The sequence below is a fragment of the Vulpes vulpes genome, chromosome X, assembly GCF_048418805.1.
Source record: "Vulpes vulpes isolate BD-2025 chromosome X, VulVul3, whole genome shotgun sequence".
Taxonomy (NCBI): domain Eukaryota; kingdom Metazoa; phylum Chordata; class Mammalia; order Carnivora; family Canidae; genus Vulpes; species Vulpes vulpes.
Window position 1 is genome coordinate 52,584,456 of NC_132796.1, and position 16,896 is coordinate 52,601,351.

General features: G+C 38.6%; 1 protein-coding gene across 4 annotated transcripts in view; it reads right to left on the reverse strand.

Moving 5' to 3' along the window:
* SNX12 (sorting nexin 12) overlaps positions 1-16,896 on the reverse strand; it is a 172,152-nt gene that overhangs the window by 26,512 nt on the left and 128,744 nt on the right. For 3 of the 4 annotated variants that reach the window (XM_072744064.1, XM_072744062.1, XM_072744061.1), the window contains exon 5: positions 916-947. In XM_072744064.1, the coding sequence (XP_072600165.1) occupies positions 916-947 (32 nt within the window). Of the gene's footprint in view, positions 1-915; positions 948-16,896 lie in introns of those variants that run through there. The other variant, XR_011998230.1, reaches the window with a different exon arrangement.

The window sequence follows — 16,896 nt, forward strand, 5'->3', positions numbered from 1 at the left end:
GCAGTCCTCAAGAACTATAAAAAATCCACAATTAATATCATACTTAATGGTGAAAAAACGAATGTTTTCTCCCTGAAATTAGAAACAAGACAAGGATGTCTACTCTAACCATTTCTATTCAACACTGGAAGTTTGAGTTAGAACAATTAGGAAAGGGAAACAGATAAGATGCATCTATATTAGAAAGGAAGAAGGAAATTATTTCGATTTACAGATGACATGATTTTGCATATAGAATCCCAAGAAGCTCACTAAAAAACAACAGAATAAGTGAGTTCCAATAACTAATAAGCCAGATTACAGGATACAAAATCAATATACAAAAATCAATTGTATTTCTTTACAAACTAAACAAAAAATGAAGTTTAAAAATTCCAATTAGATGCTTGGGTGGCTCAGCACTAGAGCGTCTGCCTTTGGCTCAGGGTGTGATCCCACAGTCCTGGGATCGAGTCCCACTGCCTGGAGCCTGCTTCTCCCTCTTCCTGTGTCTCTGCCTCTCTCTGTGTGTCTCTCATGAATAAAAATTCCATTTATAACAGCATCAAAAAATATTTAGGAATAGGTTTATCAAAAGAAGTATGAAACTTCACTCTGAAAACTATAGAATATTGTTGAAAGAAATTAAAGACCTTGAAAAATGGAAAGATATCCCATGTTTATGAATCAGAAGAAGTGGCATTGTTAAGATGTCAATATGCTCCAAATTGATCTGTGGATATAAGGTAATACCCATCAAAATTCCAGCTGTCAAAAAAAAAAAAAATCCCAGCTGTCTTCTTTGCAGAAATTGATAAGCTGATTCTAAAGTTCATATAGAAATTCAAGGGATCCCTAATAGTTAAAACAATCTTGAAAAAGAAAAAAGTTACAAGACTCACCCTTAACCAATTTCAAAACTCGGTATAGGCATACCTTGGAGATACTGTGGGTTGGGTTCCAGACCACTGCAATAAAGCAAATAAATGTCACAATAAAATGAGTCAAATGAGTTTGTTTTCCCAGTGCATATAAAAGTTATGCTATACTGTAATCTATTGATTGTGGAATAGTATTATGTCTAAAAAACAACATACATACTTTATTCACAAAAAATAAAAATAAAATATTTTATTGCTGGGGTGCATGGCTGGCTCAGTGGATAGAACATGCAAGTCTTGATCTCAGGGTCATGAGCTTGAGCCCCTTGTTGGGTGTGGAGCCTACTTAAAAAATATATTATTGCTTAAAAATCTCTAAACATCATCTGAGCTTTCAGTGAATCATAATCTTTTTGCTGGAGGAAGGTGTTGCCTTGAGGTTAATGGCTGCTGACTGATCAGGGTGGTGGCTGCTGAAGGTTGGGTGGCTGTGGCAATTTCTTAAAATAAGACAATGAAGTTTGCCCCGTCAATGGACTCCTCCTTTCACAAACAAGTTTTCTGTAGCATGTGCTGCAGTTTGATAACGTTTTACCAACAGTAGAACTTATTTTAAAACTGGGGTCAATACTCTCAAATCCTGCCACTGCTTTATCAACTAAATTTATATAAACTTTTAGGTTCTTTGTTGTTATTTCAACAATCTTCACAGCATCTTCACCAGGAGTAGATTCCATCTCAAGAAACCCCTTCCTTTGCTCATCCATGAGAAGCAACTCCTCATCCATTAAAGTTGTATCATGAGATTACAGCAATTCAGTCCCATCTTCAAATTCTACTTCTAAATCTAGTTTTCTTGCTATTTCCATCACATCTGCAGTTACTTTCTCCACTAATGTCTGGAATCCTCCAAGACATCCATGAGGGTTGGAAATCGATTTCTTCCAAACTCCCGTCAATGCTGATTTTTTTAAAGTAGGCTCCACACCCAACATGGGGCTTAAACTAACAACTCTGAGATCAAGTTTTACATGCTAAAAAAAAAGAGAGAGAGTCACATGCTCTACCAATTGAGCCAGCCAGGCACCCCTCAATGTTGATATTTTGTCCTCTTCCCATAAATCACAAATGTTCATAATGGCATCTAGAACGGTGAGTCCTTTCCAAAAGTTTTCAATTTACTCTGCCCAGATCTATCAGAGGAATCACAATCTATGGCAGTTATGTTCCAAAACATATTTCTTAAATAATAAGACTTAAAAGTCAAAATTACTCCTGGATCCATGGGCTGCAGAATGGATGTTGTGTTGCCAGGCATGAAAACAACATGAATCTCATTGTAGGGAGGCCTGGCTGGCTCAGCTGTTAAGTGTCTGCCTTCAGCTCAGGGTGTGATCCTGGAGTCCTGGGATCGAGTCCCACATTGGGCTCCCTGCATGGAGCCTGCTTCTCCGTTTGCGTATGTCTCTGCCTCTCTCTCTCTCTCTCTCTCTCTCTCTCTCTGTGTGTGTGTGTGTGTGTCTCATGAATAAATAAATAAAATCTTTAAAAAAACGGATCTCATTTTACATCTTCATCAGAGCTCTTGGGTGATAAAATGCATTGTTAATGAGCAGTAATATTTGAAAAGAATCTTTTCTGAGCAAGCAACAGGCCTCAACAATTGGCCTTAAAATATTCAGTGAACCATGTTGCAAACAGATGTGCTGTCATCTAGGCTTTGTTGTTCCATTAATAGAGCACACACAGAGTAGATTTATCATAGTTCTCTATTTTATTTTTTAGTAAACTCTACCTCCAACATGGGGCTGGAACTCACAACCCAAGGTCAAGAGTCACATGTTCTACCAACTGAGCTAGCCAGGTGTCCCGATTTAGCAAAATTCTTAAGGGACCTAAGATTTTCAAAATGATAAATAACCATTGCCATTCAACTTAAAGTCACCAGCTGCATTAAACTCTAACAAGAAAGCTGTCCTGTCCTTTGAAGCTTTGAAGTCAGGCACTGATTTCTCCTCTTTAACTATGAAAATCCCAAATGGTATCTTTCTCCAATATAAGGCTGTTTCCTCTACATTGAGCATCCGTTGTTTAGTGTAGCCACCTATATCAATTATCTTAGCTGGATCTTCTGGATAACCTGCTGCTGCTTCTACATCAGCATTTGCTGCTTCACCTTGTGCTTTTGTTAGGAAATGGCTTCTTTCCTTCAACTTCATGAACCCACCTCTGCTAGCTTCAGAGTTTTCTTCTACAGCTTTCTCACCTCTCAGCCTTCATAGAATTGAAGAGAGTTAGGCTTGTTCTGGATTAGGCTTTGACCTCAGGGAATGTTGTGACTGGTTTAATCTTCTACCTAGACCACTAAAACTTTCCCCTACATCAGCAAGAAGGCTGTTTCACCTTCTTATCATTCATGTGTCCACTGGAGTAGCACTTTTAATTTTCTTCAAGAACTTTTCCTTTGCATTCACAACATGGCTGTTTGGTACAAGAGGCCTAGCTTTCAGGCTTTCTCAGCTTTCAACATGCCTTCCTGCACTAAGCTTAATTATTTCTAGCTTTTGATTTAAAATGAGAGACATATGACTCTTCCTTTCACTTGAACACTTAGAGGCCACTATGGGGTTATTAATTGGCCTAATTTTGATATTGCTGTATCTTGGATAATAGGGAGGCCTGAGGGGAGGGAGAGAGATGGGGAATGGTTGGTGGATGGAGCAATCAGAACATGGGACATTTACCAATTAAGTTTGCCACCTTATATGGGCACAGTTCATGGCAGCCCCAAAACAATTAAAAACAGCAACATCAGGGATTCCTGGGTAGCTCAACGGTTGAGCGTCTGCCTTTGGCTCAGGGCATGATCCCAGGGTCCTGGGATCGAATCCCACATCAGGCTCCCTGCATGGAGCCTGCTTCTCCCTCTGCCTGTGTCTCTGCTTCTCTCTCTCTCTCTCTCTCTCTCTCTCATGAATATATAAATAACATCTTAAAAAAAAAAGAACAGCAAACCAAAGACCACTATCCACAGACCATCATAACATAATTGAGAGAATTACCAAAATGTGACACAGAGACATGAAGTGAGCAAATACCAGTGGAAAAATGATGCCCATAGACTTGCTCAATGCAGGATTGGTACAAACCTTCAGTTTGTAGAAAAACTCATATATGTGGTAGGTAGCAAAGCAAGGTTTATTGAGCCATAGCAAAGTGATAGTACAGAGCTCCCAAGGAGGGAGGGGACCCAAGAGGGTTGCCCAAATATGCAATATGTGTGAAGTGCAATAAAACAAAGGGCAATAAAATAAGGTATACTTGCATAAAGTTGCAGTAATCAAGACAGTGTGGTATTGGCATAAGGATAGACATATATATCGATGCAATAGAATTAAAAGTCCAGAAATAAACCTTCACATTTATGGTCAGTTGATTTTTGACAAAGGTACCAAGATAATTCAAAGGGGGATAGAATAATCTTTTCAACAACTTGTGCTGGGACAACTAGACATTCTACATACAAAAGAATGATTTTGGACTCCCACCTCACACCATGCACAAAAAATTAACTTGGGGCATCTCATTGGCGTGGTCGGTAGAGCATCTCAGAGTTGTGTGTTTGAGCCCCACATTGGGTGTAGAGATTATCTTATTTTATTTTTTAAGATTTTATTTATTTATTCATGAGAGACACAGAGAGAGAGGCAGAGACACAGGCAGAGGGAGAAGTAGGTTCCCTGCAAGGGATTGGGGGGAGCCTGATGCAGGACTCCATCCCAGGAGCCCAGGATCATGACCTGAGCCAAAGGTAGACACTCAACCACTGAGCCACCCAGGGGCCCCTAGAGATTTTGTTTTTTAATTTTAATTGTTACAAAATTAACTCAAAATCAGTCAAAGACCTAAATGTTAGAGCTGAAAATATAAAGTTCTTGCAGCCTGGCTAGCTCAGTCAGTATAGCTTGTGACTCTTAATCTTAGAGTACTGAGTTCAAGCCCCATATTTGGGTAGAATTTATTTTTAAAGAGTATTAAAAATAAAATATAAAATTCTCATTATAAAACAGGTGTAAATTTTTATGACCCAGATTTGGCAATGGATCCCTAAATATGACAATAAAAGCATGAGCAAAAGAATTACAAACACGAATCAAGCTCCATCAAAATTAACTTTTGTTTTTCAAATGACACCGTCAGGAAAGTGAAAAGACAACCTATAGGAGAAAATATTTGTAAGTCATTTATCTGATAAAAAGTTTGTATCTAGAATATATAAAGAACTCTTACAATCTAATAATAACAAGATAACAACTTTACATCCACTAGGATGACTATTATTTAAAAAAAAAAACAGAAAATAACTAGTGTTAACAAAAATATGAGAAACTGGAACCCTTGTAAGTTGGTAATATAAAATGTTTCAGCCACTGTGGAAAACAGTATTTTGTTCCTAAAAAATAAAACATAGAATTACTAAATGATCCAACAATTCTACTTCTGAGTATATACTGAAAAGAAGTGAAAGCAAGGACTTAAGCAGTTATTTTGTACACCCATGTTCATAGCAGTATTTTTCACAATAACCAAAAGGTAGAATAACTCACATGTCAATCAACAAGCAAATGAATAAATGAAATGTGGCACATACATACAATATTATTCAGCCTTAAAAAGGAAGGTCATTTTGACATATGCTACAAAATAGATGAATCTTGAAGTCATTATGTTAGGGGAAATAAGTCAGTCACAAAAGGACAAATATTGTAAGATTCCACTTATATGAGGTTTCTAGAGTAGTCAAATGCATAGAGACCACATAGAATGGTGGTTGCCAGAGACTGGGGGAAGAGAAGACAGTTAGTATTTAATGGGTACAGGGTTTTGGTTGGGGAAGATAAAAAGTTCTGAAAATGGATGGTGGCAATGGTTACACAATAATATGAATATATTTAATGCCACAGAAATGTACACTTAAAAACGGTTAAAATGGTAAACTTTATGTTTTGTATATTTTGCCACAACAAAAAAGTAAGACAACCCAATTTAAAAATGAACAAAGAATCTAAATAAACATTTCTCTAGTAAAAATATGCTAATGGCAAAAAGAATATGAAAAGATGTTCAGTATCACTAGCCATCAGGAAAATGTAAATCAAAACCAGAATAAGAAAAAAAAAAAACCAGAATAAGATACCATTTCATACCTACTAGGATTGCAATGATCAAAAAGACAGATAATAAATAAGGGTGCCTGGCTGGCTCAGTCAGTAGAGCATGTGACTTTTGATTTCAGGGTTATCAGTTTGAGCCCCATGTTGGATATAGAGATGACTTAAAACTAAAATCTTTTTTTAAAAAAGGTTTTATTTATTTATTTGAGAGAGAGGGAGCCCAAGCAAGGGGAGGCATAGAGGGAGAGGGAGAAGCAGACTCCCCGCTGAGCACAGAGGCTGACATGGACTCAGTTCCAGGACCCTGAGATTATGACCTGAGCCAAAGTCAGGTGCTTAACCAACTGAGCAGCCCAGGCTGCCCTAAAAATAAAATCTTTGAAGAAAAAAAAAGACAGATAATAACAGGCATTGATGAAGATGAGGAGTAATTGGAACCCTCATATACTGCTGGTGGGAATGTAAAACGCTGTAGCCTTTGTGGAAAATATTATGACAGTTCCTCCAAAGGCTAAACACAGAATCACCAGATGACCCAGCAAATCTATAGCTAGATTTGAGAAATGAAAACATGTGTACACAAATACTGATAGCAGCATTATTAATAATAGCCAAAGAAAGACAGAATCAACTCTAATGTCCATCAATTGATGAATGGATAAATAAAATGTGGGATGTTCATGCAATCAAATATTACTCATCAATATAAAGAAATGAAGTACTAATACATGCCATAACATAACATGAATCTTGCAAACTCTGTGCTGAGTAAAAGGAGCCAGTCATAAAAGACCACATATCATATGATTCCATTTATATGAAATATCCAGAATAGGCACACCTATAGATATGGAAAGTAGATTAGTGGCTGTCAGAGGCTTGGGAGGGTTGAAACAAAATGGAAAATGACCGCTAATGGATATAGGGTTTCTTTCTGAGGTAACAAAAATATTCTAAAATGGATAATTGTGATAGTTTACAACTAAATTAAACCATTTATTTGAACTAAAAACCATTTATTTGTAGGTGAATTGTATGGCACGTGAATTAATAATCTTTCTTAAAAAATAGAGATGAGGGGCACCCGGGTAGCTCAGTCAGTTGGGCATCCAACTCTTGATTTTGGCTTGGGTCATGATCTCAGGGTGGTCAGATCAAGCCCCAAGTTGGGCTCTACACTCAGAGTGGAATTTGCTTGAGAGTCCCTCACCCTCTGCCCTTTCCCCAGCTCACACACATAAGCAAGTGCTCACATTTTCTTTCTTTCTCTCTGAAAAAAAAAAAAGAGATGAAAAAATTTTTTTCAAATATTTTATTTATTTATTCACGAGAGACCCACAGAGAGAGGCAGAGACATAGGCAGAAGGAGAAGTAGGGAGCCGGATGTGGGACTCAATCCCAGGATCCTGGGAACATGACCTGAGCCAAAGGCAGACACTCAACCACTGAGCTACACAGGTGCCCAAAGAGGTAAAAATTTTTAAAGAGAGACACTTTAGGTATATACAAATATAATCTCTCTCTCTATATATATATCTAATAGATGATAGAAAAAAAGAGAGAAGATAGATAAATAGATCGATTGATCTCCAATACATATTAAGTGAATCAAGGTGCAGTGAAATGGTACCAGTTCTCTTAAAAAGAGGAAAAATTAGATACATATCCACAATTGCTTATATATGCAGTTTACCTCCATTACTTTTCTCCACCAGGGTTTACAGAAGAAAACCCTATTGAAAATTATTTGTGTGACTATTCTCTCAATTCTCCCAAGAACTGCAAAAAAACTAATGCCATTCTAGTTGCAGGGGGGACAAATTTATTCATTACATACAACGGATGCTTTAGGCATTAGGGCTGGGCTGGAAAAGGATAAACAAGAAACTGAAAACGCTCATTGCCACTGGGAGATGAATGTGAGAGAAATATTTCCGGGTATGCTCTTTTATAACTTTTGAATTTTGAACCAAAAAGGAAATAATACAAGAATTTAAAATAAGTTTATTTATGAAAAAAGGAAGAAAAATTAAACTAAAGCTGGATATAAGAATTAATGAAGTATACTTTTTTCTTATAAGACAGTAGATACCATGATGGTTGAGGGGGTTGGGCAAAATGGGTGAAGGGTAGAGGGAGATACAGGCCTACAAAAAAAGAAGGATAATTCACACATGTGTTTTTTAAAAAGTAGGTACTAAAGCTTGTTTACTAGCTGAGGGCAAGATTCTATGAAGGAGATAGAAAGGTTGGAGAAATAAAAAAAAGGAGAAATAATTTTGGCCTAATCAGGATCCTGTAGAGATGGGAGGATATAGACTCTGAGCACAGGTAGCAGGATTAGCTTTTCACAGAAGGGGGGAGACAGGAAAGGCTGAGCACAAACATAACTAAATTTTGAAGTAGAGGAGCTGGTATTTAGCTTCAATTTTCTTTTTTTAAAAATATTTTTTTTATTTATGAGAGACAAAGAGAGGCAGAGACATAGGCAGAAGGAGAAGCAGGCTCCCTGCAAGGAGCCTGATGTGGGACTCAATCCTGGATTCCTGGATCCCGAGATCACACCCTGGGCCGAAGGCAGAAGCTCAACCACTGAACCACCCAGGCATCCCTTCAATTTTCTTTTTGAAGGGGAGGCAAGAACATCTTCAGAAAGGGAAGGAACAGAGACGGAGCAGGCAACCTGAGAAGAGAGGTGAGAGAAGGTTTGAAACAGCATCTATTGGGATTGGGAGCAAAAGCTGCCTGGTTACAGTAAAAGCACTGATAGGTCATTGTGGTTCCACTATATTTCACTGGGGCATTGTGCATTTCACCTGGGGCTCCACATTTCAGGAGACCCACTGCCCACAGCTACAGTGTACATTTGGGTCAAGGCAGTCAAGATGGAAAGCTTTCGAGGGGTTCCTGGGTGGCTCAGTTGGCTAAGCATCAGACTCCTGATTGTGTCAGACTCAGGTTGTGTCTCACAGTAATGAAGAATAGTTGGAAGAAAGGCAGGGACAAGCCCCTACCCACCCTCTGCCCTAAGAGGAAATCACTCTTAAAAATCCCTTACACCATGGGACACCTGGGTGGCTCAGCAGTTGGGCGTCTGCCTTCAGCTCAGGGTGTGGTCCTGGGGCCCCAGGGTCCTGCCTCCGGCTCCCTGCATGGAGCCTGCTTCTCCCTCTGCCTGTGTCTCTGCCTCTCACTTCGCTCTCTCTGAATGAATAAATAAATAAATCTTAAAAAAAAAAGAAATCCTTTAACAGTGGTTGTGGTCCCCACGTGGGGCTCTGTACTTAGCATGGAGTCTGCTTGAGATTCTCTCTCTCCCTCTGCCCCTCCCCGATTCTCTAAAATAAATACATAAAATCTTTAAAAAAAAAAATGGTAAGTTTTCCAGAAACACCGTCACATGAGGACTTGCTGAAAAAGCTAGAACTTTTGAGTATAAATAAAGTGAATCTAAGAAGGGGCAGATGAGAAAGGAGCCACAGACAATGGTCAAATATGTGATGACTTGCCATATAAAAGAGGGTAGAATTAGGAGACTTTCTAACTTTAAGATTCTCTGATTTGTTCCTTACTATTGTTATCATCCCAAAAAGACTATACATATCCACTGGTTGATGAATAAATCTTTATAAGGACTGCAAATAGCCCACTCCTGAAATGATGTGCATTAGAATGCAGTGGATTAAGGAATGAATGAAAGGGGAGAAAAGAGATAGTAAATATGACTACACTTTTCAAAAGCAGGGCTATGAAGGAAAAGCAAAAAATACATTTAGCTAAAGAGAAATTTAGAATTCAGAAGGGTACAATAATATCTAATAGCACATTTCATCAATTCAAAGATGAACATGTCTTCATGTTTTTAAAATTTCTGAAATTGGAACGCATCTTATAATTAAAGGAATCTCACAAGTGCTGTTGGCGAGGCAGCAGTGGTGATGCAGCTGTCACTGTCTGACACCTTCTGGTAAAATCAAGAAAGCACCTGTATCAACATTTGTAGAATGCGGGCACCTGGCTGGCTCAGTTGGTAGAGCATGCCACTCTCGATCTCTGGGTCGTGAGTTCGAGCCCCACACTGGGTATAGAGATTACTAATGAAAAAATTGTAGAATGGTTGTCAGCAACGTGGAAGAAAACGTTGGACAACAGAATACTGTTACCCCCATAAACTGTATATCACCAATGTTCTTAATGACAGAAAGAATAACATTATGTGGAAAATCCAGAACATGTGGACTGAGCCAAAAAGTAATTCAGAGGAATCAAATTCCAAATGTGAAGATGGTTTAGGGTCGCCTGGGTGGCTTAGGCCATTAAGCATCCGATTGTTGATTTCAGCTCAGGTCTTGATCTCAAGGTATAAGATTGAGCCCTGGGGCAGGCTCCATGCTCAGCAGGGAGTCTGTTTCCCTCTCTCTCTCCCTCTCTCTCTCTCTCTCTCTCTCCCTCTCTCCCTCCCTCCCCCTCTGCTGCTCCCCCTGTTCGCACTCTAGTGTTCACTCTCTCTTTCTCAAATAAATAAATAAAATCTTTTAAAAAATAAATAAAAGCAAATGTGAAGAAGTTTTAGAAATATTTTATCCAACTTATTTCATTTCAGTGTTCTTTCTCATGTGAGCACATGAGTAATATATGATAAAAATCCATTTCTAAATAAGTCATAAAGAACACTGAATAATCATAAAATATAAATTCCAAAAGATAAAATAGTATTATATCACAATTTAATTGGCAGTATTTTGTTCTTTCTTACAGCTGCATAAAACAAGCACATCTTGGACAGTACCTATCAGAATACCATACAGCAGATGCAAAATAATACTCATTTATTGGGCATTAACAGATGTATTCATTCATTTATTCAACAAACATTTACTTAAGATTTACTATATGCCAGGTACTAGAAGCTAGATATACAAAGGTGAATAAAACAGACATAGTCTTCATTTTCATTGAGCTTAATTACTAAATAAGACAGTAGTTCCCAAACTGGTCCCTCAAAACTAGTTCAAAAGATGCTCTAGTAAAAAAAAAAATAGCTCTGGGGCCAGATTAGTTTCAGAAATGTTGCATACTAAATTCACTTCTTTGTGATGGACATCACCACATTAAAGGGTTTTCAAAATCCTGAGGTAATAAAGTTTGCTTAATTTTGTTTTACTCTGCATATTCCAAGCTTATAAATAATATAAATCCAGAGTCAGAATTGTGATGCATACTATAAAAAGAATTCCTACAAATCAACTGGAAAAAGATAAACAATATGGGCAAAGGACACCAACAGGCAATTCACAGAAGAAATTACACCTGAGAAACTCCTGGGATCAAGTCCTACATCAGGCTCCCTGCAGAGAGCCTGCATCTCCCTCTGCCTATGTCTCTGCCTCTGTGTGTGTGTGTGTCTCTCCATGAATAAATAAATAAAATCCTAAAAAAATTGCATCTGAAAAAATGCTTAACCTCACTCACATTTAAGAAATACAAAGTAAAACAATGACAGACCAGGCTTCTGGCCATCTTATTGGCAAAAATAGAAAATGACAGTGTTGTAAAGATGTGGGGAAGAAGATATTCCCACTCACTGCTAGCTGGAGTGTGGAGTGGGTCAATGTATTAAGAGTGCAATTTGGCAATATCTATCAATTTTACTTCTATGAATTTCTCCTATAGAAATACTTACACAAGTGCTCAAAGATGCATATATAAAGGATGTTCACTGCAGCATTGTTTGAAGAGTGAAAAGCTGGAAAGAATCCAAATGTCTATCCACTGGGCATTGAATAAACTATATTGCATTCACACAAAGGTCTACCATGAAACCATTATAAAGATAAGAGAGTTCTAATTGAAGATCCCTGACTAAAGATATGTGCTTACTTACTTCCATTTTGACACCCCATTAAAATGGTAATAAAAGAATAAGCCCTTAATAATGAAGAAAATGGGCTTAACCAACTTCTGGAAGATTTGAAATGTGTCAACTAATGAAACAGAACAGAACAAGCCAATGTATCTGGCAGAATCCCAGCAAGGCTCCCATTTCAGAGCTGGCAAGTATTCAAGGTGGAAATAAGAAGGCAGTCTGAAAGCTGGGGAGTGAATTGAAAGTCTATCTATAAAACAAATGCCACCATTGGCTCACCATGATCCCTCCACCCATTATACCCATACTCAGTATAGTTAACCTAATCTTTACCACTTAACAAAAAAGAAAGAAAAGAAAAGAGAAAAAAGAAAGGAAGAGAATTCAATAGAAACAGAATAAACACTTGGAGAAGACTGAAGGGTAGTATAGGTATTTGCACCCCATAGCAAGTGAAAATTCTTCTTTAAAAAACAAAAAACAGGGATCCCTGGGTGGCACAGCGGTTTAGCGCCTGCCTTTGGCCCAGGGCGCGATCCTGGAGACCCGAGATTGAATCCCATGCTGGGCTCCCGGTGCATGGAGCCTGCTTCTCCCTCTGCCTGTGTCTCTGCCCCTCTCTCTCTCTCTCTCTCTCTCTCTCTCTCTCTCTCTGTGACTATCATAAATAAATAAAAATTTTTAAAAAAAGAACTAAAAAAAAATAAAAAACAAAACAAAAAAAAATAAAAAACAAAAAACAAAACAAAACCTTGAAGGGCACCTGGGTATCTCAGCTGATTAAGCATCTGCCTTAGGCTCAGGTCATGATCCCAGGGTTCTGAGATCAAGTTTCCGCCCACATCGGGCTCCCTCCTCATCAGGGAGCCTGCTTATCCCTCTTCCTCTGCCTCTCTCTCTCTCTCAAATAAATAAATAAAATCTTAAAAAAATCTTGGGGCTCCTGGGTGGCTCAGGTGGTTAAGTATCTGACTCTTGATCTCAGCTCAGGTCTTAGTTTCAGGGTCTTGAGTTCAAGTCTTATGCTGAGCTCCACAGTTGTGGAGCCTACTTAAAAAAATAAAATAAAATAAATTTTAAAACTTATTTATCTATTTTTTAATTAAGCTCTACACCCAACATGGGGCTTAAACTCATGAGATTAAGAGTTGTATGCTAAAAAAAAAAGAGTTATATGCTCTACCAACTGAGCCAGCTAGGTGCCTTAAGTGATAACTCTTCTTAATCTGGCATTTGGAGACTCCAGCCTAAAGACAGCTTCCAAACACAAGTCTACAGAAAAGGTTGCTTGCTAGTCATAATCTCTGACCAGTTACACTGATGTATATAGTCCAATCCCTTATTCAGAGGAGAGATCTAGTGAGAAAGTGGATCTACATACATGAAGTGGAAGAACCTATATCAATGAACTATTCTTTCATTTATAAAAAGACTATAAGAAATGTGAAGAAAAGCAGTATTAAAGGGGCTCCTGGCTGCCAAGATCAAGAGTCACATGCTCCACTGACTGAGCCAGCCAGGTGTTCCAAAATCAGATTTCTCATTAACAACACGAAATGTTAAAATAACACTTTAAAATTCTGAGGGAAAACTACCCTGAACCTAGAATTTAAAACCTAGCCAAGGGGTATCCCTGGGTGGCTCAGCGGTTGAGCACCTGCCTTCAGCCCAGGGCATGATCCTGGAATCCCGGGATCCAGTCCCACATCGGGCTCCCTGCATGCAGCCTGCTTCTCCCTCTGCCTGTGTGTCTGCCTCTCTCTCTCTCTCTCTCTCTCTCTCTCTCTCTCTCTCTCATGAATAAATAAATAAAATCTTTTAAAAAAAGTTTTAAAATAAATAAATAAATAAATAAAACCTAGCCAAATCCCCAATCAAGTAGGAGCACAAAAAGATATTTTCAAAGATGTAAGGACTCAAAAGAATACCTCCATATATACCTTTTCTTTATATGTTACTTGAAGATATACTCCAATAAAACTAGGGTAAATCCCAAAAAGAAAAACACAAGAAATAATTGATTTAACTCTTAAATCCAGGGACAAAAAAAACTCCAAGATAACTGTGAAGTAGGCCTGAAAAGCAATCATTTCAACTTATAAGAATTTAGGATTCTGGGACGCCTGGGTGGCTCAGCGGTTGAGCATCTGCCTTTGGCTCCGGGCATGATCCTGGAGACCCGGGATCGAGCCCCACACCTGGCTTCCTGCAAGGAGCCTGCTTCTCCCTCTGCCTGTGTCTCTGACCCTCTCTCTCTCTCTTTCTGTGTCTCCCATGAATAAATAAATAAAATCTTTAAAAAAAAGAATTTAGGATTCTGGGGTGTCTGAGTGGCTCACTCAGTTAAGCATCTGCCATTGGTTCAGGTCATGATCCCAGGGCCCTGGGATTGATTGAGCCCCACGTTAGGCTCTCTGCTCAGCAGGGAGTGTGCTTCTCCCTCTGCCCCTCCCTCTGCTCATGCTCTCTCTGACACGCACTCTCTCTCAAATAAATATAAATATAAATATAATTAAAATCTTTTAAAAATTTAGGGTTCTACAGAAATAAAGTCTTCAGGGAGAATGATGTCTATTCCAAGTGATAGATTAAGAAACCAGAAAACATGAATGATTCGAAGAAATCATCTCTCTTTCCTCAAAAAGAAAATATAAAAGGCAATTAGAAGCTCTAGTAAAAAGGAACAAAAACTATATAAGAAAACAGTTACAGGGATCCCTGGGTGGCGCAGCAGTTTAGCGCCTGCCTTTGGCCCAGGGCGCGATCCTGGAGACCCGGGATCGAATCCCACATCAGGCTCCCGGTGCATGGAGCCTGCTTCTCCCTCTGCCTGTGCCTCTGCCTCTCTCTCTCTCTCTCTCTCTGTGACTATCTTAATTAATTAATTAATTAATTAATTAATTAAAAAAAGAAATATGAAGCAAGATTTCCATTTCTGGTTATATGGTAGACTGGGTATCTGAACCACCACAGAAAACCACTTAAGAGACTAGATAAAACATAGAACACCTTATTAAAAGCATCAAAGAACTGGTAAGATAGTAAGGAATTATTAAGATAAAATTAAAAAGCACCCTGTAAAGACATGGTGCAATGAAGCTACTTTTGTCCTAGACAAACCCAGTAACCTTCAGCTAAAATATTCATGGACTCCTAGGTCCATCCAAGGTAGAGAGTCTTTAAAAAGGTCCTCTTTCGAAAATGAGTGAAAATATCAGTGAGGGTGACAAAACATGAGAGACACCTAACTCTGGGAAACAAACAAGGGGTAGTGGAAAGGGAGGTGGGTGGGGGGTTGGGGTGACTGGGTGATAGGCACTGAGGGGGGCACTTGGCGGGATGAGAACTGGGTGTTATGCTATATGTTGGCAAATTGAACTCCAATAAATTTTTTTTTTAAAAAAGGTCCTCTTTCTGTACCCCTGGGTTTTAGCTAGATCCTGAAAGGACTAAACCTTAGGGCAAACTAGAAGGTAACCTCATCAAACCATACTTTCCCAGCTCCAGAGGACTGAAAGAAAGGTTGCTTTGGCTTTGAACAGAGCAGAGGAGAGAATCATGTTTTTGAGAAACTGAACAATAAGATGGCCCTTGCACAAGTTTACAGCTCAAATACACAACATCTGGTGGTTCAAAAAACTTAATTTAGTTTACATGTTCCCAGACCATTACCCATAAGTCCCTAGCAGAAGCAAACATAAACACTTTTCTGAAAGTAAGGCCTTTTACCAGAGGCCTCAAAGACATTATCACAAGTAATTTTTTTATGAAAGAGGTTTTTTCAATTGTATTTATTTATTCCTGAGAGGCACAGAGAGAGAGGCACATAGGCAGAGGGAGAAGCAGGCTCCCTGCAAGGAGCCCGATGTGGGACTTGATCCCAGATCCCAGTATCACACCCTGGGCCAAAGGCAGACGCCCAAACTGCTGAGCCACCTAGGTTTCTCCTCTTTTCTTCTTTTAAAAAGATTTTATTTATTTATTTATTTATTTATTTATTTATTTATTTATTCATGAGAGACACAGAGAGAGAGGCAGAGACATAGGCAGAGGGAGAAGCAGGCTCCCCATAGGGAGCCTGATGCAGGACTGGATCCCAGGACTCCAGGATCATGCCCTGAGCTGAAGGCAGATGCTCAACCAGTGAGGCACCCAGGCACCCCAAGAATTTTCTTTTTTTTAAAAAAGGATTTATTTATTTATTTATTTGAGAGAGACAGAGTGCAAGAGAGATCTCGAGGAGAGAGAGGAGCAGAGGAGAGAATCTCAGAATAGACTTCCTGCAAATTGTGAAGCCCAAAGACCTTGATCCCAAATTCTACAACTCACAAGATTATGACCTGAGCTGAAACCAAGAGTTGGGCACTCAACTGACTGAGCCACCCACGTGCCTCTATCACAATTTTCTGAGGAAAATGAGCAGCTGTCAAAAATTAGTAAAATAGACATTTCTCTAACCAGAAAAGTTATTTTAAAAAATATATTGCTGTTGAATCATTGTATTTGTATACCTGAAATTAATATGACACTGTATGTTCACTATACTGGAATTAAAATTAAAAACTTTAGGGGTAAAAAAAAAACAAAACCTTTAGGGGTGCCTGGCTGACTCAGTTGGTGGAGTATGAGACTCTTGACCCCCGGGTTGTAAGTTTGAGCCCCATGTTGGGCGTAGAGATTACTTAAAAATAAAGTCTTTCTAAAAAAGCTTTAAAAAATATTGAAAATACCATTTTTTGACAAGGATGTGGAGTAATCTGAACTCTGATAACTCTGATCATTACTAATAGCAAAGTAAATTGGTACAACCACTTTGGAAAACTATTTGACAATACCTAATGAAGCTAAACATATAACTATTCTATGATTCAGCAATTCCACTTCTGGGTAAATTCAACAGAAATTAATGCATATATTCATCAGAAAACATGTACAAGAATATTCATAGTGGCTTTATTCATAATAGTATGACATTAAAAATTATCCAAATGCCGAT